General features: G+C 40.7%; 2 protein-coding genes across 4 annotated transcripts in view; both read left to right on the top strand.

Moving 5' to 3' along the window:
• LOC134355616 (inactive cell surface hyaluronidase CEMIP2-like) overlaps positions 1-23,529 on the top strand; it is a 116,890-nt gene that overhangs the window by 26,225 nt on the left and 67,136 nt on the right. For 2 of the 3 annotated variants that reach the window (XM_063065760.1, XM_063065759.1), the window contains exons 1-4: positions 6,994-7,335; positions 7,422-7,562; positions 7,844-8,402; positions 9,004-9,167. In XM_063065760.1, the coding sequence (XP_062921830.1) occupies positions 7,505-7,562; positions 7,844-8,402; positions 9,004-9,167 (781 nt within the window). In that variant the 5' untranslated portion in view covers positions 6,994-7,335; positions 7,422-7,504. Of the gene's footprint in view, positions 1-6,993; positions 7,336-7,421; positions 7,563-7,843; positions 8,403-9,003; positions 9,168-23,529 lie in introns of those variants that run through there. The other variant, XM_063065761.1, reaches the window with a different exon arrangement.
• cemip (cell migration inducing hyaluronidase 1) overlaps positions 6,778-23,529 on the top strand; it is a 211,304-nt gene continuing 194,552 nt past the window's right edge. The window contains exon 1 of the mRNA XM_063065758.1: positions 6,778-6,977. The gene's annotated coding sequence lies outside the window, so the exon portion shown is untranslated. The remainder of the gene's footprint in view (positions 6,978-23,529) is intronic.

The raw sequence follows: 23,529 nt of genomic DNA, 5'->3' as shown, positions 1-23,529 counted from the left end.
TTGAGGGGGTACATATTTTAGTTTAGAGGCACAATGCTTGTTTTGACATCTTAGTCTGAATGGAATAGCCATTGCTTGAAACATTAGGGCAGTAAATATTGCTGCTGCCTCAGTCCTCCAGTGACCTCAGATCAATTCTGACCACCATGTGGAGTTTCCTGACACAGCTTCTGTTTTCATCCTGCTGTCTTCATTTCCTCACACATCCCAAGGACTTGCCGATTGGTAGGTTAATTAGATAAGTAGATTATGCTGATGGTAAGATATTTAGGCGAGGACTCGATGGACACTGTTGAAAGAGAATAGATTACAGGGAAGTAAAAAGAGGGGGGTAGTTTTGACAGGATTGTGCTAAGAACAGGCATAGTATTGATGGGCTGAATGTCCTATCCATAACTAATTATATTACTTTAGTGGTGATTTGAAAGAAGCATTTCTTTTTCTTTTTGCTGCTCTGGAGCATTATAGACACCCCATTTCACACCTGAGTCAATCCTGGTGTTCACTACTCCTCCATCACAGCTGATTCATTCTTCAATTAGCCATAGTGTATCTTCCCTATCATTAGACACCCTCTGGAATGCTGTTTAACTTCACCGTTCTTCTCCACCCTGAACTATGCCATCATTAATTCCACGTTTTCACCACTGTTGTAAAGTCTCCTGAAAGGTTTTTTCTATCTGAAGTATGATTTATAATATAATTGGAAAGCAGGTGTATGTTAATTGGAGGGCATTTAAGTTTCAGCTTCAACTGAGAATTAGCGAATATAAATCTTGTGTGAATTGGAAAGTTGTCTGCAATTTCGCATCTCTTTGAGGATCATAATGAATCATTTTGATAGAGAATTCGATTAGGGTAATGAGAGAAAGTGTGTGAAAATAAGTGGAGCATTTCGAGTAAAAGGGACAGCAATGGGTCTGTAATTGCTAACATTCTATTAAGAGATTTAGAGATGAGTAAAATGTGTCTTAGGCTTGGACCTTACAATGTCGAATTAAAACATGTCCATAGTTCCATTATAAATTCTCATTCAGAAGTGGTCTACAATGAAGGGAAATACATTATTTTCAAAACCACACAGCTTGAGATGTTTGTTCTTTGTAACCCTTGTCCTCCCTGGTGAGATTTATTGATGATTTCTCTTTTCCCTATAAAGAATAAATGAGATCCAAAAGAATATTAAGGAACACATAAAGAAATTGATGTAAAAATTTAGGTCTGAGAGTCAACATCTCGATTGAATAGCGAGTGGAACATTAGCTGATGTGTAGATTACGGCCACAAGTGAAATCTGTGGTGGGGACTGGGTTAAGCTGCTGTTCAATTTCATGTCAGTGCATTGAGATACCCAATGAGACTCCCATCCATCCCCATAAGGAGTTTAAAAGAAAAAGAAACTGTGAGACCTTAAGAAGATAAAGGGATGAAAAGAGAGAGAGAGGCCTAGAAAATTTCATGATATTAAGGGATGTAGAAATGAAAGGAAAATTGAAGCTGGAGGATTGAGACAATTAGAGAGAAATGAAACATGAGGAATAAGAAAGAGGTGCCACTGAAGGGGCAAAGGAAGATGAAGGGCAGTAGGTAAGTGAAAGAGCTTGAGGGATAAGTGTGAACGACTGAGTAGCTGGGAAGGCCAATGGGTAGTGTGAGGGAGATTGATTAAAAAAAGAGGTGGAGACAATATGAAGGATAGAGGGAAGAATAGAGAGTAGCAGGTGAAGAAAAGAGAGAGATTGAAAGGAATGTTAAGACTAAATGAAGAGAAGGGTGAGTGGGAGAGAGAGATAAGAATAAGGATGAAGGGAGTGAAGGTGAGAGTGAAAATAAGAATATACTGTAAGTAGGCTATTCATCCCATGTGACTGCTTCTATTAAGTAGGATTGTGGCTCATCTATTACTTCAATATCACTTTCATACATTGACCCATACCCCTCAATTCCCTCAATATTGAAAAATCTATCAATTTCTGTCAAAACATCCTCTGTCTCCAGTTTTCTTGGATGGAGAATTCCAAAGGTGCTCTCCGCTCTCAGTGAAGAGATTTCTTCTCATCTCAATGGTGACCAGTTGTCCTCGTATTTTGACACTGTGATCCTTGCTAAGGGAAAAGAATTCAATCAGTAAGAATCTTGAATGAATCAGTGAGATGACCTTGTACACTCTAGAGTTCAGGAGATTAAAACCAAAAATGTTTAACACATCCTTGTGGCAAAACTGGCCATCTCTGAAATTAATCTGGAAAACTTTGCACACATATTACAATGACATCATTTCTTGGAGAGGGAAACCAGACCTGTATCTAACAATTCAGATGCAGTCTTGCAACAGCCCTATATAAATGGAGCACAACATCTTTACACTATTTCCCCAAGAGAATTTGAATACAGGCCAACATACCATTTACTTGTAATTGTAAATCAAAAACTGCAGAAGTTGCAAGCCTGAAATAAAAGCAGAGAGTGCTGGAAACACTCTGTAGGGCAGGGTTAATGTTTCAGATCAAAGATTACTTGATCTGAAATCTTAATAGTGTTTTTCCATAGATACTGCCTGACCTATACTGTATATTCCTAGCCCTTCTGTTTTCATACTAATAGCTTGCTCAGCCTGTACATTCACTTTCCATCGTAAGTTCCTTTGTCTACCATCACATTTCAGTCTGCATTTGAAAATTACTTTTCAAAAATTTCTACCAAAGTGGATACATTTTCCACATTATATTTCATCTGTGATGTGCTTTCCTAATTGCATAAACAGTCTACATACCGCAGCACTATGTTCCACACCAGTCATATGGCCATCCAGGTTTAGATGAAGAGCTAACATATACAGTGGTGCTAGAAAGTTTGTGAACCCTGTAGAATTTTGTCTATTTCTGCATAAATATAATCAGATAAAAATGTGATCAAGTCCTAAAACTAGATAAAGAGAACCGAATTAAATAAACAACACAAAAATGTTATACTTGTTCATTTATTTATTGTGAAACAGATCCAATATTACATGTATTTGTTGGAAAAAAGTATGTGCATGTTTACTTTCAGTATCTGCTGGGACCCCCTTGTACAGCAATAACTTCAACCAAGTATTTTTGGTAACTACTTTTCAGTCCTGCACATCGACTTGGAGGAACTTTAGGTATTCCTCCTTACAAAACTGCTTCATCTCTGGGATGTTGGTGGGCTTCCTTCAGGAACTGCTTGCTTCAGACCCTTCCACAACATTTCTATGGGATTAAGGTCAGGACTTTGACTCAACCATTCCAAAACACGAATTTTGTTCTTTTTAAACTATTCTTTTATTGATTTACTCTTGTCTTTTGGATCATTGTCCTGTTGCATTATCTAACTTCTATTAAGCTTCAGGTGATGGACTGCTACCTTGGCACTCTCCTATAAAATGTCTGGATACATTTTTGAATTCATTGTTTCCTCAATGATTGCAAGCTCTCCAGGCCCTGATGCAGCTAAGCAGTTCCAAACCATGATGCTTCTTCCACCATGCTTCACAGTTGGGGTGAGGTTTTGGTTTTGGTGTGCAGTGCTCCTTTTCCTCCACATTTCTGCCAAAAAGTTCCAACTTTTTTCTCATATATCCACAGACCATTCTCCTGGAAGCGTCGTAGAACACCCAGGTGGTCTTTTGCAAACTTGAGACATGCAGCAATGTATTTTTTTTGGAGGGTGGGTGGTTTCTTTCATGGTGTCCTTCCATGATCACCTTTCTTTTTCAGTGTTTTTCTTATATTGGACACATGAACAGAGATTTTAGCAAGTTCTAGAGATTTCTGTAGGTCTTTTGTTGTTACCCTTTTTTTCACCTCCTTTGGCATTGCATCTTTGCAGGATGTCCACTCCTAGGAAGAGTAGCAACAGTACAGAGTTTCCTCCATTTGTAGACAATTTCTCTTAATGTGGACTGATGAACACTCAGGTCTTTCAAAATGTTTTTGTAGCCTTTTCCAGCCTGGTGCATCTCTACAATTCTTCTTCTAAGAATTGATCGCGGCAAGGTGCACATAACAGATCTTTCTTGAGAAGAGCAGACTCTGTCAGTAACCCGACTTGGTCTTTTTTATAGGGCAGGGCACCTCTACAACTCACGCCTCGAATCTCATCTCATTGATTGGAACACCTGACTCCAAATAGCTTTTGTAGAAGGCATTACCCCAGAGGTTCACATACTTTTTTTCAATAAATACATGCAATATTGGATCATTTTTCTCAATAAACAAATGAATAATGTTTTTTGTGTTATTTATTTAATTGGGTTCTCTTTACCTAGCTTTAGGACTTGTGTGAAGATCTGATCACATTTTAGGTCATATTTAGCCCGGAAAAAGAGAAATTTCTACAGGATTCACAAACTTTCTAGCACCACTGTATATTACACTTGGTCTCCTCATTAAAATTGATTAATGGTTGGCATAGGCTTAGTGAGCTGAAGGACCTTTTTCTGTGCTGTTTGTGTTTAAGATTCACTGATTCCAAACTGTTGCACAGCACCTGTGGCACTCCGTTAGTTACAACCTTCCAACCTGAAAGTGGACAGAAAACAAGTGCCTTCTGCCCACTAACCAATCCTCATTCCACAGTGGTATAATGCATGCTTTAATTTTCTTTAAGTATCTCCTGCACCTTATGGAAGTCCAAATACATCTGAAAATCCAAATTCTTCACAACCACAGGTTCATTCTTAAGCATTTCTGCTAGCTATAGTCTCAAAAAAAAGTTCTAACAGATGTTTCAGATCTAATTTCTTTCCATAAATCCACGTTGACTCTGCTGAATCTTATAATTATTTTCTAAGAGTCCTACTACCATTTCCATAATAATAGATCCCTGCATTTTCTCTGCCACTGATGTCAGGCTAACTTGCCTGTAATTTGGTAATGACAACCAATGTATGGAAGATATACACAATCATCTTTTTAACAAACCTTGAAATATACTGTAGATCATAAATCACAGGATTTATTGGTTTTAAGTTCCCTCAGTACGTGTTTCCTTTAGGGTCTTTATGTCTTAAAGAGATATGTGTTTGTTGTAAACTATGTATTCATTCTTTAAAGATCAACTATTGCTTGTCTACTGATACACTTTTTGTATTGTGCTTTCTCAATCTATAAGAGCTTTGTACATTTATAGTTGGTTTTGCCTATCCCTAGCCTGAAAACCCTGGGTTTCAACGGAACTAATTCATTTTTGATCTTATTATAAAATTACTAATGTTGTGATCACTCTTCTTTTTAATCACATGATTAATTAGTTCTTTCTAATTAGATCGGATTTTAAATGGTCTATTCCTAAATGATTGCACTACATGGAACTGTATAAAAACACCTTGCATAAATTCAGTGAATACATCCACCCTGTTACTGCTTATCTGGTTTGCATGTTTCACCATGATTATGGGGTTACCATTGTAACACTGAGTGAGTTTGAGGAAGCTGGTGACAGTTTGCTTGCTGTGTGTGTGCATGTGGGATTGAATGAGAAGATCAGGGAGGGAAAAAGATGACTGATTCAGGACCAGTGAGGTGGAATGAAAGTTAAAGGAAGAGCATATCAGGGGTGGGAGTGGGAGTGAGGGGCTGAGAGGTAGTAGTGAGGGCAAATGAGATAGAATAAATTGTAATAGCATCCTGACAGCATTTAATGCTGCAGGAACTTGACATAAGTACTGACTTCATGTACTGTCTATGGGGAGTTTATACGTTCTCCCTGTTACCAAATGGTTTCAGATTAGTGTTCCTGTGTTGAGCCAGGTTAACTAGCTATTGCAAATATCTGTATTGGAGGTGAGGAATGAAGGGGAGAGAAAGTGCTTTGGGGTCAGGGAAACGAGGGAGAGAATGGGAGGCATGGAGGGGGAGATGAGGCGGGACAACAGCACGAGGGGAGGGTGGAAAGGAAGGGAAAAAATGAACAGCAGGTAGTGTGGCAGAGGTGGGGGTGTAGATGAGAGGATGAGCGAGAGGAGGAAAGAGAAATAGGTAACGGAAGGAACTGGGACAAACTAAGGGCAAGTTGAGGTGAAAAGAGGAGATTAGATGGGCAAATGGGATGAGATGGGAAAGGAATTAAGAGGAATTGAGGTGCGATAGAAGGGGTGGGGGTAAGGAAAGGTTGAAGGAGCTGAACTGGAGGGTATACCTAAATGAAGAGTTGAGTGTGGAGAGGGGTATAAGGTGAGTGGACATGAAGTGAATTGGAGGGAGGAGAAAGTGAGTAAGAAGGGGATGGTTTCCAGACAGAGATGGCATCAGTGGTGAGGAGGGGATGAGGTGATAAAGGGCTGGTTGTGTTGAGGAGGGAATAAGGTAAGGTGTTGGGGGGATGGGGTGAGTAGGGATATGGATATTGAGGGGATGGGGTGAGAAAGGATGTGGGTGTTGAAGGGATCTGAGGAGGGATATGGGTATTGAGGGATGTGGGTGTTGAGTATGGGATGGGATGATGAGGTGAGGAAGGATTTGGGTGTTGGGATAGGGTGATGAGGTGAGGAGGGATGTGGGTGTTGAGGGGATGGGGTGATGAGGTGAGGGTGTTGAGGCGGAGATGGGGTGTTAAGGAGGGATGGGTTGTTGAGGGGGTGGTGGTGTTGAATTGGGGTGAAATGAGCAGAGGCGAGAGAGGGAGGCGCGGAATCTTCACGCGCCGTCTCCCTGTCACTGAGAGCAGAGCTGAGCCAATGAGCGGCCGGGAGGTGGAGCCACCGTGTGTCGCCGGCGCGAGGTAAAGGGCCAGTGAGCGGCTATAAATAGAGCAGCGACTGTCAGCTGCGGGCAATCGGCGGCAGTACGCAGTGGCTGCGGGACGAGAATCAGCATCTCTTCACCCACAGCCAGCGTGTGTGTGTTGCTTTTGACACCGGCCCGTTATCTGCCAGAGCGATCGTCGATTCCGGCTTCACCGTGGACGGACGGACGCCTGGAGAGCGCACCCCGATTTCACCCGACTTACTACAGGTGTGCACAGCCCGGGGGTGGTGGTTTAGTGGTCGGGAGCAGGTTGGTAGAGCGGGGTGGGCGTGTGGGGCAGACCTGGTGTCACTCTGGGTTTCGCTGAATGCTACAATACATGCCGAAACAATTCTGATTTCCAGGCGTCTGTGTTTTCTGCTACCTTCTCTGTTGTGATTCTCAATAAACCAGCCGCCTGGTTCCTCTATAATTATGGATTGTCAATAATCCATTGCAATCTTGCCCCTCATTTGAGGGTCGTAAACAGCTTGGAACTAGGATTAACTCAAAGCATCAGCGGCGGGATGAGCCGGAACCATCTGTGTACCGCACTCGGTATAGCAGGGCGAAGTTTATACAACAGGTGTGTAACTTTCTTGTTTTCAGTATTTGAACTATGTATTAACAAACAGCAAACGCATGTGATAGTGAATGAGAATTCTCTTTTAGTGGATTGCCCAGATAAAGCCTCATATTTATTACCCTGGAATCCTGGACATCATGAATATAAGAAGGTTAAGATTGGAAGGGGGATGTTCCTAAAACTGGAGTCTTCAGCTTCGCTACATTCCATTACTATAGAGAATGGGGGTAAGTTTAATTTCCTAAACGATTTCCGTACGTGTAAACAATACCCCCCCCAAAAAAAAAACATTGTTTTTTTACTTATCGAGACTCGGTTATGTTTCAACACGTCGTCCTGACAGAGTAGATACTACATTTAAAATTTGAGAGCGCATGTATTGCTGAATGCACCTGAGACTTCAGCCTGTTTTGGTAATTGGTTTTCTGTTCAAAGGTGATGGGGGCGGGGGGGGGGTCAATCAGCTCTAGTGACCATCGGTGACCGTGCTGTGGACGTTATTTTGCAGGTAAACTCGTGTTTGATGATGCACCGAAATCTCCCATCACTCTGAAAATCCGCTATATTCTGATCAGGAATGGAGGAGAGCTGCATATCGGATCGGACAAGTGTCCCTATAACTCCACCGCCACCATCACTCTCTACGGAAAGTCGACAGATGCATTAAACGTGGGGCATTTTGGTCAGAAGTTCATTGGTGTGGATAAAGGGGGCATCTTGGAGTTACATGGAAGGAAAAGCTTGTCCTGGACGGCTTTAGCCCGAACCCTCTACCCCGGCGGGTTGCAGTCTGGGGCTTACCGCTTTGACAAGTACTGGGGCAACAGAGGCATTAACATCAGGGTAGTGGACCAAGACACGGCCAAGGTGCTCGCAGCCCACCGTTTCGACACTCATCTCTGGGCTAATGAGAGCAGGCGGCTGCAGGAGTTTCTGCGTCGCCAGCCGAGAGGGCGAGTTGTGGCCATTGCTGTCGGAGATTCGGCTTCCAGGAGATTGACGCTGTCCGCCAGAAATGACATGACTGAACTACTGGGGAGCAAAGAGGCGAGGTATCTGGGCTTCAGGTGAGGCACCTCGGGCTGGCGTTCCGGGCGATTAATTTGTATGTTAAATTCTGTTTACTTTCAACAAGCAGCTGGGCGCGCTCCTTACACTTACCGACAATGCAGTTCAAATTCACCTTCCTCTTAATTCTGACCGGGTAGGGTAGACTTTGCGTCCGTTCATTTGGAGCTGCAGCGTTAACTCAAAGCAATTTCTGTAAGATTAACGTGTGCCTGCGTTTATAATTAGGTCACAAGATGGAGGATGTTAGAGAGCGCATTCCCTATCTCCCCACATGTAGTCTGAGACATTTTTCGACATGGAAGTTATCGCTTGTCTTGTCAGTTGGGTGGGATTTTCATTTTGCAAGTCTTCAGATAACTATATTTGGATTAATGTGAAGGATGTGAGTTTACGAAAGCGTATGTTTAATGAGTGCAAAATGTACCACCATGGACAGCTCCCCAAGTCCTTAATGGGTGATTGGCCAGGTTGCTTGAAAATGCCTTTAAATATTCCAAATTATGTATATATTTGAGTTTTATGCCTGTGCCTCTATAAGTCACAGTGGCAGGTGGTTTCATTATGATCTTTGCCAATCTAGATATTGATTTACTTTAGACAACCATGGGCTGCTGTTGGAGTAATTGGAGAATCATCTGCTGTGGAAGAAAAAAAACTATATCAACCTAATGGGTCAACTGATATGGCTGTAGCTAGAAGAGAATTTCAGACATATGATGGGATTCATTTCACAGTTACTGCCTTCAGTGAGTGGGTGAGAGGTGAGTCTAATCAGTTTCATGTTTTTGTTTTGAGATCTGTATTGTTATTGTCACCACTCTCTGCTACAACTCCAAACACATTGAAGGAGGTGTTTCTGATTCTCCATTTCTAACTATTTTCCCTTCACTGATTAAGTAAACAAAATCTTGCACTTGTAGAGTACCAGCATACATGTAAACAAGTGAGAAATGTAATTGCAGATATCTGAAGACAGGTGGCAAATGATCAGAATAGATTTTTTAAGAAGTGTCTAAAATACTGAAAGGAAAGGGAAAGATGAAGTATAGGATAAAAACATTCAGAAATGTAAGAGCTTTTATAGATATTTAAGTAATAAACATAGTGAGTTTTGGATAATTAATAATGGAAATTGGCATATGAATTTCAAAGATATTTTGCAATGGTCTTCACTGAAGGATACAAGTGATATCTCAAATTGCTTCAGTTTCCTTCTTTCATCCCAAAGCTGTGCTGATTATTTGTTTTATGAGTCAGTGTAACTCGCCTCAAGGACAGGTGAATGGGAGCACCTGGTAAGAATGTGGGCAGGTGAATGGGAGCACCTGGTAAGAATGTGGGCAGGTGAATGGGAGCACCTGGTAAGAATGTGGGCAGGTGAATGGGAGCACCTGGTAGGAATGTGGGCAGGTGAATGGGAGCACCTGGTAGGAATGTGGGCAGGTGAATGGGAGCACCTGGTAGGAATGTGGGCAGGTGAATGGGAGCACCTGGTAAGAATGTGGGCAGGTGAATGGGAGCACCTGGTAAGAATGTGGGGAGATGATTGAAAAATTGTATTAATACAGAATCGGTATATAAACCTGGGGGTTGATTGTCAGCATGGAATCAGTGGGCTGATGATTCCTGTATGTTTGGCTAGATTCAAAAAGTAGGGAGATTACATTTCAGTTACACAAGGCAATGGTGAAACTACATTTGGGGTACTGTGTATGGTATTGGTTTCAGTTCTTTAAGGATAGATATCTGTTGAAAGCAATTCACCAACATTTATTGGAGGGATACCTAGAAATGGTGGGTTGTCTTATGAGAAAAGTTTGACAGTCAAGGCTTGAATCTGCTGGAGCATAGAGTGAGAGTAAACACCAAAGAAACATAAAATGGCAGGGTGAGTGTGGAGAGGGTATTTTCTCTTATGGGAGAGCTAAGGATCAGCTGATATGGTTGTAGCTAGAAGAGACTTTTTAAAATAGAAAGTAACATTTTACTTTGAGAAGCTTTGGAACATTGATCTTATCGTGGCATGTGGCCAAGTTGGACTCACGAACTGAAGGTCATGGGTTCAAGACTCGGCCAAGGCAGCATGTTGTGTCTTTGAGCAAGGCACTTAACCACACACTGCTCCAGTCCACCCAGCTGAGAATGGGTACCAGCAAATGCAGGGGGTTAACCTTGCGATAGACTGGCATCCTGTCGGGGGCGGGGGAGTCTCGTACACTCAGTCGCTTCACGCCACAGAAACTAGCTTAAGCACTGGCCTGATGGGCCACATGGCTCGGGACTAACTTTAACTTATCGTTTTGAGGAAAGGAGTCTGAATATATTGGATTCCCAGTGAGCAAGGGGTTAAAGTTGGTGGAAATTTGGAGTTGAAGTTGCAGTAAGATCAGCCATGATTTTGAATGGAGTAGCAGGGTCACATGGCCTACTCCTGCTTCTAATTTATACCCAAGTGTGTATTAATAAGAACTTCTATGTTTATAAAAGGAAAAAAAAGATTAGCAAGGGCAAATGTGTGTCCTTCTAGAAAGTTCACAAGACTATAATGGGGAAATTTGAAACTTATCAGAAATACTGGAGGAATGGGATGCTAATGAGAAAATTAGAGAAATCAGTGTCACTAAAAGCCACTGGAGAAGTAATGTGCCTGAAAATGAATAAATCTCAAGGAACCAAAGAGCTATCTCTGAGGATTTTAAGAGATAACTATGGAGATACTGATGCCCTGCTTGTCATCATCCAGAATTCTATAGTGTCTGCAATGGTTCCCCTAACTGGAAGGTAACAATCTCATTTCAACACACTTTGGGGAAAAAAAATAATATGCCTGAGACAGCATGAGATTGTGAAGGAAATATATTGATGGATGTAATTTCGAGATTATATGCAGTAACAAAGATGAAGACCTAGTGGATGTGGTGTATTTGGATTTTCAGAAGGCTCTGACAATATACACAAGAAGCTGGTAAAATTGGAGGAATGTATTGGTATGGATTGAGTTGGACAATTGACAAAAAGCAGCTGGCAAACATTAGATTGGCAGATTGTGACTAGTGGTGCACCAGAGGGATTACATTGGGGTGCCAACTATTCACCATTCGATAATAATGATTTGGCTGAAGTGAAAAACGTAATATTTACAAATTGACAGGTGGAAAATTTAAATAGAAATGTGTGTAGTCATGAAGATACTAAGAGGCTTAATGGGAACAAAAGCAAGCTGATTGAGTTAGCATCAATGTAGCAGATGGAGCACATTATGGGAAAAAATGTGAGGGCCATTCACTAGCAGAAAAATCAGAAATATTGAGCTTTGAAATTAGAAAATTAGAATGCTGGAAACACCAAGCAGGCCAGGAATCAAAGAAAAATTGAATTAACATTTTATAATAAGGACATAACTAGGAGACTGAGCAACGTTGCTGTTCCAAGGCCCTGATTCCTTTGTCTATAAGTTACAGAATGCTAACATGAAGTTGCAGCAGTATTTAGGAAGGTGAATCTATATTTTTTTTTGCAAGGAGATTTGAATTTAAGAGTAGAAGATACTTCTCCACAGCATAGGAACTTGGTGAGACAGAACCTGGAGTTCCGTGTACAATCTTAGTTACTTTGTTTAAAGGATAAATGGTAGTTGCTAGATATTCAAAAGGACTGCTAAAGAGGCAATGCAGTGAAGATTCAACAGACTGTTTCCTTGTATGATGAACTGATGTGAGGCTCATATGTAGTTAGCCCTCATCTCTGGACATCTTCGAAACTTACAAAATTTGGAGATGAGAATATATCCCTTGGTTTAGGGAACAGTCTCAGAATGGGAAGCAAGTATTTTAAAAATGAAATGAGAAATTTCTTAATTTAGAGAGTGCTGAGTCTATGGAATTCTATACCCCTGGAAGACCCTGGTGATTTCAAAACAAATATTATACCATTTGAGGGATAGGTCAAGAAAATGGTGTTTAAAATAGACTGTCAACCATGACAACACACACAAAAAATGCTGGTGAACGCAGCAGGCCAGGCAGCATCTATAGGAGGAGGTACAGTCGATGTTTCGGGCCGAGACCCTTCGTCAGGACTAACTGAAAGAAGAGATAGTAAGAGATTTGGAAGTGGGAGGGGGAGGGGGAGATCTGAAATGATAGGAGAAAGACAGGAGGAGGAGGGATGGAGCTAAGAGCTGGAAAGTTGATTGGCAAAAGGGATACCAGGCTGGAGAAGGGAGAGGGTCATGGGACAGGAGATCTAGGGAGAAAGAAAGGGGGAGGGGAGCCCAGATGATGGGCAAGGAGTTATAGTGAGAAGGACAGAGGGAGAAAAAAGAGAGAAAAATAATAAATAAATAAGGGATGGGGTATGAAGGGGAGGTGGGGCATTTACAGAAGTTAGTGAAGTCAATGTTCATGCCATCAGGTTGGAGGCTACCCAGACAGAATACAAGGTGGTGTTCCTCCAACCTGAGTGTGGCTTCATCTTGACAGTAGAGGAGGCTGTGGATAGACATATGAGAATGGGACGTAGAATTAAAATGTGTGACCACTGGGAGATCCTGCTTTCTCTGGCGGACAGAGCATAGGTTTTCAGTGAAACAGTCTCCCAGCCTGCGTCAGGTCTCGCCAATATATAGAAGGCCGCATCGGGAGCACCGGCCACAGTATATCATCCCAGCCGACTCACAGGTGAAGTGTCGCCTCACCTGGAAGGGCTGTCTGGGGCCCTGAATGGTGGTGAGGGAGGAAGTGTAAGGGCATGTGTCACACTTGTTCCACTTACAAGGATAAGTTCCGGAAGAGAGATCGATGAGAAGGGATGGGGGGGATAAATGGACAAGGAAGTCGTGTAGGGAGCGATCCCTGCAGAAAGCAGAAAGGCGGGGGAAGGAAAGATCTGCTTAGTGGTGGGATCCTGTTGGAGGTGGCGGAAGTTACAGAGAATTATATGTTGGACCCGGAGGCTGGTGGGGTGGTAGGTGAGGACAAGGGGAGCCCTATTCCTAGTGGGGTGGCGGGAGGATGAGTTGAGAACAGATGTGCGTGAAATGGGGGAGATGTGTTTGAGAGCAGAGTCGATGGTGGAGGAATGGAAGCCCCTTTCTTTAAAAAAGGAGGACATCTTCTTCGTCCTGGAATGAAAAGCCTCATCCTGAGAGCAGATGTGGCAGAGATGGAGGAATTGCGAGAAGGGAATGGCATTTATGCAAGAGACAGAGTGGGAAGAGAAATAGTCCAGGTAGTTGTGAGAGTCTGTAGGCTTATAATAGACATCAGTAGATAAGCTGTCTCCAGAGATAGAGACGTGATCTTGTTGAATGGAAGAGCAGGCTTAGGAGTGGGATTATTTACAAATACTCCAGGTAAAAGCAGGAGTAAATCATTCAAATCATTGGAAGGGAGTGGAGCTCCAGAGTGATGTTCAACAAATCCAAAAAGAAATGAAAGAGCAATGGCACAGGAAGGGGAGAACAGTGTGGACTCTGGAAAGCCACCTTACAGGTGAAGTGGCAATTCCAGGCTATATTTGAATCAATGAAGGATGCTCAACAATTGTGTCTGGGCTTGAATGCTATCATCTCTTATGAAGTTAAATCAAGTGACATAGTAAACCACAGGGCTTCATTTCCAGATGAGCTCAATGGCTTCTCTGCTTGCTTTGACCGTCAAAACATGGAGGAACCATCACTAACTCCCACAGCCCCCATGATCCTGTAATTTCTGTGTCTGAGGCCAACATGCGAGCAGCTTTCAGGGGAGTGAACCCAAAGAAAGCATCCGGCTCAAATGGAGTACCTAGTCAAGAAGTAAACACCTGTGCTGATCAACTGGCTGGAGTGTTCACTGAAATTTTTAACCATTCACTTTGACAGTCTGAGGAACCCACCTGCTTCAAGCAGGCTTCAATTATACTGGTGCCTCAGAAGAATATGGTAACCTGCTTCAATGACTATCATCCAGTAGCACTTACATCCACAGTGACAAAGCATTTTGAAAGGCTGGTGATGAAACATATTGACTCCTGTCTGAGAAGATCCTAGAAATCAAGAAAAAATATTGGAAAAAGAAAAGAAAGAAAATCCACTCTAATTTGCTTATCGGCACAACAGATCCACAGCAGATGCCATCTCTTGCCTCTTCATTCAACTCTGGCACATCTGGACAGCAAAGATGCAAACATCAGGATGTTCTTTATCGACTACAACTTGGCATTCAGTACTATCATCTCCTCAAAGTTCAAAGTACATTTATTATCAAAGTATGTATACATTATATAACTTTGAGATTCGTCTTCTTACAAGCAGCCACAGAACAAGAAACCCAAAAGAACCCATTAAAAAAACCCAACAAATACCCAATGTGCAGAGAGGGAGAGAGAGAAAGAAAACAAATGGTGCAAATGATAAAAGTAAACAAATAGCATTTAGAACAAAAGTGAGTCCTCAGACATAGAGACCAGAACAGGCCCACAGTCTTAGCCTCAGTGCTTCAAGACCTTGGCCTCAATACATCCTTGTGCAATTGGATCCTTGATTTCCTCACTTCCAGAACCCAGTCAGTTTGAATTGGAAAAAACATCTCCACAACCTCCATCGCCACAAGGCTGTGTGCTCAGCCCCTTGCCCTACTCGCTTTACATTTATGACTGTGGCTAAGCACAGTTCCAATGCCATAATCAAGTTTGCTGATGACACCACTGTCGCAGGCTGAATCAAAAGAGATGATAAATCAGCATATAGGAGGGAGGTTAAAAATCTTGCTGAGTGATGCCTCCACAATAACTTCTTACTCAATGTCAACAAGACCAAGGAGCTACACACACAAAATGCTAGTGGAACGCAGCAGGCCAGGCAGCGTTTATAGAAGGAAGTACAGTTGACGTTTCAGGCCAAGATCCTTCATCGGCGAAACATGGACTGTACTACTTCCTATAAATGCTGCCTGGCCTGCTGCGTTCCACCAGCATTTTTGTGTTGCTTGAATTTCCAGCATTTGCAGATTTTCTCGTGTTTGCGAAGACCAAGGAGCTGATTTTTTTTTTTACTTCAGGAGAAGGAAACCGGAGGTCCATGGACCAGTCCTCATCAGAGGATCAGAGGTGGAGAGAGCTACTTTAAATCCCTCAGTGTTATCACTGCAGATGTAAATACAATTACGAAGAAAGCACAACAGCACCTCTACTTCCTTAGGAGATTGCAAAGATTTGGCATGACAAACTTTGAAAAACTTCAATAAATGTGTGGTGGAGAGTATATTGTCTGGCTGTATTACAGCCTGTATGGAAACACCAATGCTGTTGAAAGAAAAATCTTGCAAAAAGTAGTGGATGTGGCCCAGTCCATCACGGGTAAAGCCCTCCCCACCATTGAGCACATCTACACAGAGCATTGTTGCCGGAAAGCAACATCCATTATCAGGGACCCTCATCTAGGTCATGCTCCTTTCTTACTGCTGCCATTAGGAAGAAGGTACAGGAGCCTCAGGATTCACGCCACCAGGTTCAGGAACAGTTATTACCCCTCATTCTTCAGGCTCTTGAATCAAAAGGGATAATCTTCACTCAACTTTACTTACCACATCACTGAAATGTTCCCAGAACCTATAGACACAGTTTCAAAGACTCTTCATCTCATGTTCTCTACTTATTGCATAATTATTTATTATTATTGTTATTTCTTCATTTTTGTAATTACACTGTTTGTTCTATGTCCAGTTGGTGTGGTCTTTCATTGATTCTACTTATGGTTATTGGATTTATTGAGTATGCCCAAAGAAAATGAATTTCATAGTTGCATATAGTGACATATATGTACTTTGATAACAAATTTACTTTGAATGGGAAGTGAAATGTGGTAGGAAGGAACAGAAATTTTAAGCAATGCAGCAATGACTGAATCCAGAGTAATGAAGAAGATCTGTAAAATAAAACATTCAAACCTTAAAGCTCTTTATTTAAGTGCACAAAACATTTGTGACTAGATGCATAGACAGTTAATAGATAAATAGATCTATCATCGATGGTGACACACAATTGTTAGTGTGACCAGGGAAATAGAAAAACTCATGTAATGTTAATACTAACTTTCTTTGACTATATAAAATGGAAGAATGGCTGAGTTCATTATGGGACCTTTGGAGAATGAGGCTGGGGGATGAACAGCAAGGAAAAAAAGAGAGAATAGGAAACACCGGACACATTAAACTGTCTTTTTTTTTCTTGCATTGTTTACACTATGGATGATACGGCAAATATCCCAATGCTATCAGTTGGGCTAGTTTAAAATAGCATGGTCGTACAGTGGATTCCAATTAATTGGGCCATTGGTTAATCGGGACAACAGCATTTTTGGGCCAACTCTCAAAGAACAAAAACTAATCAAAAAATAGCTGTGATTTTCTTCACTTATTTAGGACACTATGCCATTTAATTGTGACAGGAGACTGCTGCCAAACAGTTTCTGGCTAGTGTCAGATACGTGTACTTGTGTTGCCGTTAAGCTCAACACTGTTTAGAGTGAACAGTTTTTAAATAGTGTCAGTTATGTGTTTCTGTTCAAAAAGCAGTGATTTCCCTCACTGATAATTGGCAAGAAGTAAGCAGTAAGTGAGAACTGTTTTGCTCACTGCAGATTCAAGCATTCAGGCTTGGCAATGCCAGAAACAGCCTGTAATGAAAATGAAACTATTTCACTATTTCAACAAGTTAGGAACTACAAAGAACTTGACGGTATTGATAATCATCTTGATTATTGTAATGAAAGTGAAGATTTCAAGGGTGCTATCATCGCTAGAATTGTATGAAGACAGTCCATTATCTACATGAGGTGTCTGTGCTGATTTTATTCATTTGTAGCTAATCAAAAGGACGTGACAGCATATGCTGAATTCCTCTGTTGATAGCTATTAGGAGCTATACACATTTTTAGAGTACTGCAATTGTATTGATGGTGTTCTGATTTATTTTGTATTTCATTTAAATAATCTGTTCCTCAGTTAAATGGTAGTTTCTCTTTTTGGCCATTTTCACGAAACTTTAGCTAAGTTGGGCAGCAGCTTATTTGGGCCAAAATATATTGGTCTTGATGTGTCCCAATTAACCAAAATCCACTGTATTTGTAAAATTCCAAATCATAAGGGTCTACGTAATAGAAAAACTGACAAGACTAAAGGTAAATAAGTCACCAGGATCTGATGGAATTGGTTGTAGAACTGTCTGTTCGAAGTTTTTCAAAACTTTGTCAATTCCTGGGACGATATTAATAAATTGGAAAACATTAAATGTGATTCACAAACACGACAATATCTGTGGATGCTGGAAATCCATGGCAATGCATAAAATGCTGCATAAAGGGTCTTGGCCCGAAACCTCGACTGTTTACTCTTTTCCATAGATGCTGTTTGGCCTGTGAGTTCTTCCAGCATTTTATGTGTATTGCATTAAATGTGATTCATCTGTTCAAGAATGGAGGAAGCCAAAAGATAGGATTGTATAGCATCTATTGTTGGTAAGATGCTAGGATCAATAATCAAAGACATGGCTAATAATTTAGAAAAGCCTTAATCCAATCAAATCAAAATGGTTTTGTGAAAGATGAATCATGTTCGACAAATTTCATTTGGTCCTTTGAGAAGGGAACAAGCAGGGTAGGTAGAGGGTAACCAGTGGATGTGATATACAAACGTAGTTGAACTTCTAAAGGCATCTGATAAGGTTCTACATAAAGGCTAGTTCTTGAATTAAAAATGGATTGAAAATGAGTTGTGCATTAGAAAAGAGTTGTAATAAATAGAACTTTTTCTGGTTGGAAGGGTATAACTAATGGAATATCATGGGGATCAGTTATTGATTATTCACTATTTAAATTAATGAACTTGAGGAGGGGACAGAATGACACAAAACTAAATGGAAGGGCATGTTGTGAAGAACATATTGTGACCACTGTCGATGTAGCTGCCTGAGTAGGCAAAAGCAAGGCATGTGGAATTTAATGTGAAAGTGAGGTCTTGCACTGTAGTAAGTAGAATCAAATGCACTTTGATAAGAGGAATTGAAAGACGGATGAGTGAAATACAAAGGGATCTAAGCATTCACGAATCATGAAAAATTAGTAAGCAGGAGCAAAAATAGTCAAGAGGAAGTAATATATTGTCCTTTATTTCAAAAAGATCAGCATTTAGAAATGCTGGAGGAACTCAGCAGATAAAGCAGCATGTATAGAGGAGAATAAACAGTCGCAATTCGGGTCGAGACCTGGGGCCAGCATCTTTTGAATTTGAAATGTTGACTGTTTATTCATTTCCATAGATGCTGCCTGAGCTGCATTTTGTATTTGTTGCTCTGGATTTCCAGCATCTGCGGAATTATTTGTGTTTAGAAATAAGTTAGCTTTTTTGCTATTGTACAGAGTGTTGGTGAGGCCATTTCAAGAGAATTGCAGTTTTTGTGTTCTTGCCTAAGAAAGGATATAGTGACATTGAAGGCAGTCCCATAAAAAGAGTCACGGGTTAATTCCTGGGATGAGAGGGTTTTCCTTTCAAGACTATACAGGTTGATTCTGTGTTCTTCAGGATTTAGAATAACAGAGTGATCTTATTGAATCATACTGTAGATCCTAAGGCTCGTGGCATGGTAAGTATCAATGTTTTCATGAGTAGGAGAATGTCGGATAGAGGGACAGAGCTTCAAAGTTAAAGGTCGATCTTTGAAAACTGATGTACGTGGACACTTCTTCATGTAGAAGGTATTCAATGGTATCCAGTACACTGTCCACAGAGTCCTAAACTCAAAAGAAGATTTTAAGCCCTATCCAATATAAGCACCTAAGGGTATCCCCACTATAGGAAGTTAGTGTATCCACCTACTCTTCAAGGTCTAGCGTACTCCCCTGTCTAGTCTCTTTGGTTACTTCCAGTTTATCACAAGTTTATTTTATTTTCAATGATACGCATTTAAATTTAAACAAATAATTCCAAAACACATTTAGCACTTACAGAGGATTTCTGATTGATAAATTATTTCTGAATTACTATAGATCTACAAACTACAAAAGATTTCCAAACACAGGTGCAATTGTAATCAACTAAAAGAACATACAGCAGTCTTCTGTCACAGAACCGAAGGCTGAGGAATGAATTCTCATCGCACAATCTTTCTATCATTGCCTTTGTCATTCCTAACGTTCCCCAGTGCTTTATAATATTTACACTGTTTAGCTAAGTGTTGATATTATTTGCATGTGATGTTTTCAGATACCTTTGCTGTAACAAAGGATTTCACATAGATGTTTTGATAGCTTCTGGGAAAAGAGATCCCAGACACCCAAAATTAATGTTGCAACACCTGATTCTCTGAGTACACAAGTATCCCAACTATTGATTGATCGTACCTATTGACCATGTTTGATATGCTAAATGACAAAATATGCCTGGTTTGGAGCCTTCCTATATCCCTTTCACAAAGATGCAAATAAATTAGCTGTAGTTGCCTGGTTTGATGTATGCCATTTAAGATAACTCCATTGTTTTACTGTAGCTGATACAGACGAGACAAATGCAAACACGGCCACTTCACTTTGCAAAGCACATATCTTAGTAGCCAGCCTCCCGTTGTGGGCTAGTAGTCTGTGCTCTGAAAATTGCAAAGCTGTCCTTTTAACTACAGACTGAGTATTGCTGGCAATTTACAATAAGAACTGAAAACTAGTTCTTGTTTACAATCGGAAGCTGAGCAAAGAATATTTGTTAGAAGTTTAACTGTCATAAACAAGTCTGATCCTTCGGAAAGGTTATGCTGCTGTGCTAGAAAGCTGAGGTTTGCAATAAACCTCTCGGCCCTAGAAAGTGAATATCCATCACAGAAGAAGGCAAATCTCTGGTATTCTTTTCCCAGAGAGTTGTAGTGACTAATTCATTTAGGTATTTAAATGAAGCGATCAGTTTTTGAAATATTGAGGTTTATGACAATCTGGCAGAGTTGAGTCTTGAGGTAGACTGACTATGATCGTAATGAATAGTGTGGCAGGCTTGAGGAATAAGATGGCCTACTCCTGCTCCTATTTTCTTATGTCTTATGACATCCAGTTATTTTGGACAGCATTGCAAAAAACTAGATTATTTTTAAATGATGAAGAATTGGGCAGTGTCAGTGTTTAAAGGGATCTAGGTGTGCTTGTACACAAGTTGCCAAAGGCCAACATACGGCTGTAGCAGGTGCTTGGGTAAATAAATATTATCTTAGTCCTTTTTTGTTTTAAACTGGAGAATTTGAATACAAGAGTAAGGAAGTATTAGTCCAAATGTATAGGACTTTAGAGAGGCTGTATCTGCAGTATTGCAACAGTTTTGGTCACATTAAAAGGAAAGAACAGCTGAAGTTCAATGTAGACTACGATGAGGTGGTGAACTTTAGGAATGTTCTATCCCAGCAGCATGTGGAAACTCATTACAACAGGACAAAAGATCTCTGAACATTAAGAAAACTGAAAGAGGTAATGATTATGCTGGAAAAATGCACTGAAGTGGAAGGTCAGCCATAATTTTGATGAGAGTCCTATGATGTATGTTGCCTGTGTATCTTATGGTCTTAGTGCCAATTTCTAGTGATAACCTCAGGCCACTTTATTCATTTAATATCCAGAAGTTTATGTCTTTAAGTATACTAAATTACAGGGGCTCAGAGACATCCCATGTTGAACTCTGTTCAGTGCATGAGTCCTCCTCATGCCAGTCATACCTTGCTGAGCTTCATTTTCGTTTCAAGAGGCATTTACATCCAGACACCTCATCCAAGGGAAATATTCTACCTTTTCAAGCAGTAAAAATCTTGATTATTTCAATGAGATTACCTCATTGTTCTCCACGTTCAACCTGCCGAATATCCATGTCCTCTGGGGACTATTTCACTCCCACCTGGCTACCCTAGCTTTGTATAGTAATAATTAAAATGATGGAAGTAAATTCTTCAGGAGATGAAAAGGCTTGCAGTTGAGCTATACAGCTTCAGTGCTAGCTGTACAAATCTGTTTAACAATCATTATTCCAGTCCCCAAAAATTAAAGGTGAATGGACTCAATGACTACGGGCTACTTGCACTCACATCAGTTATAATGTTCATCCCAACAGCTTGATATCCCACAGTCTCAGTCTCTGTCTGTGTGTGTGTGTCTGTCTCTCTCGTGCTCTCTCTCTCTCTGTCTCTCTCATTAATGAGGGTGAGAGAGATATCGCTCCTACTACAGCAAGAAGAGAAGCCAAAAGCTCGCTGTTTCGATGTTACAGTCAGCGGCACCGCTTATTTCAAGTTCCCCTGACTTGAGAATCAGCAGCAAACTCTCTCTCACCATTGAGAGAGAGCAATCGCTCGAGTGCAGTGGCCTCGTACAACTGCACCCACTGTCTCGAAGATCTGATCTCCCACAGCGATGGCAGCGAGGAATCAGGTCGCCCTTAGGTGCAATTCTACACTGTCATAGAGAGCATTCTCACATCAACCAATACTGTCTGGTTTGGTCCAATGTTCTCTTACAATATACAAAAACTATAGCAAACTATCAGGACAGCAGAAAGAGTCGTTGGCTGCAGTCTACCATCACTGCAGGACGTGTTTGTGTCCAGGACAGAGAAGCAGGCAGGAAAATTCATTGTGGGTATTACACACCCAGCAAACTGCCTTACCGAAAGCTCCCTTCTAGAAAGCGCTATATATAGGACTCTTAAATCAAAAACTTCACATCATCTTAAATGTTTCTTACCCCTAGGCAGTTAATCTGATCAAACATTCTAGTCAGCACCCCAAAACTTTCTGTATCCATTACCTCAGTCTCTGCACTGTAAACACTTTAAACCATATTTTATAATGTTATTTACATTGTGAATACATGATGGTATTTACAGTGCATTTGTGCCCATTTTATTTCATATCTGTACTTCTAACTTTATTTTTATGTAATTCTTTATCTTGTACAATTGTTGAATTTTGTTGCATGTCACACCAAAACACCTTAGCAATTTCCTAATATATGTAAATATATGTTGCAAATAAAGCTGGTAAACTATCAAAAAACAATCTGATGAAATAAAAACAGAATACTGGAAACACAACAGGCGAAGTCTGTGGCATGAGTTAACATTTCAGGTTTGAAGATCATCTAAACTGGGAAAGAGAGAATGTTCCACAGATGCTGCCTGACTTGCAGAATATTTCCAGTAATATATTTCTATTTATGATTTCTAGTATTTGTAGCATCTTGAGTTCATCAGACTGGTGAAAGAAGTTCCAGTAATGCAATTTCATTTATATGCTGAACCTGTACTTGATATTCCAGGTGCATTCTCACTAGAACCATATGTAATTGCCATAAAACATGTTTGCTCTTTTCCTCAAAGCCTTCTACAATAAAGGCCACTTGCGATTTGCCTTCTCAACTGATTTCATGAGGGCAATTAGAATTAGTGTAATAGGCAAAGAAGTTGAAGTAAACATCATAGGTCAAAGGACTAGTTTCTGTGCTGGACAGCTTTGTCTTTGATTCTATGCTATATACCAATATACCTCATTATCTGGGGGGGGGGGGCGGATCATGGAGAGGAAATAACTGTTTTTTCTCTACTAAAGTGAACAATCTTGTATTTTGCCCATTGTATTCTATCTGCTGCATCATGGCTGTCTTTAGTCCTCTCCTCTTAAAGCCATTCTGTACCCACCCCATAGCCTACGTTGGTATCCAGTGTTGTATCATTAGAAAACTTCGATATTTTGTATTCCTTTTCATCATTAATATAGATTGGGAATAGCTGTGGCTCCTGCACTGATTCCTAAGAGACCCTATTGACATGTTCATTACAACACTTGTTTTCATTCACAAGGTTAACCCCCAATTCCACTCTAATTGCTCTAATTTTGTCTTATTATTGCATCTTAATGAATGCTTTCTGAAAATCCAAAAATACCATATTAATTGTTTACCCTTTTCTATTCTGCTAGCGCCAGTCTCTAAAATTCCAAAAGAGTTCTCAAGCATGATTTTCATAAATGCATCTTGTCTTTATCCTATGCAATTGGTATTTTCCAAGTACCTAATTCAGATTCTGCCGTCTTTTTCAATAGGTCTGCCATCAATCCACTTTTTGTGGT

This window comes from Mobula hypostoma, chromosome 13, assembly GCF_963921235.1.
Source record: "Mobula hypostoma chromosome 13, sMobHyp1.1, whole genome shotgun sequence".
Classification (NCBI taxonomy): domain Eukaryota; kingdom Metazoa; phylum Chordata; class Chondrichthyes; order Myliobatiformes; family Myliobatidae; genus Mobula; species Mobula hypostoma.
This window is presented reverse-complemented; position numbering and strand designations above follow the sequence as displayed.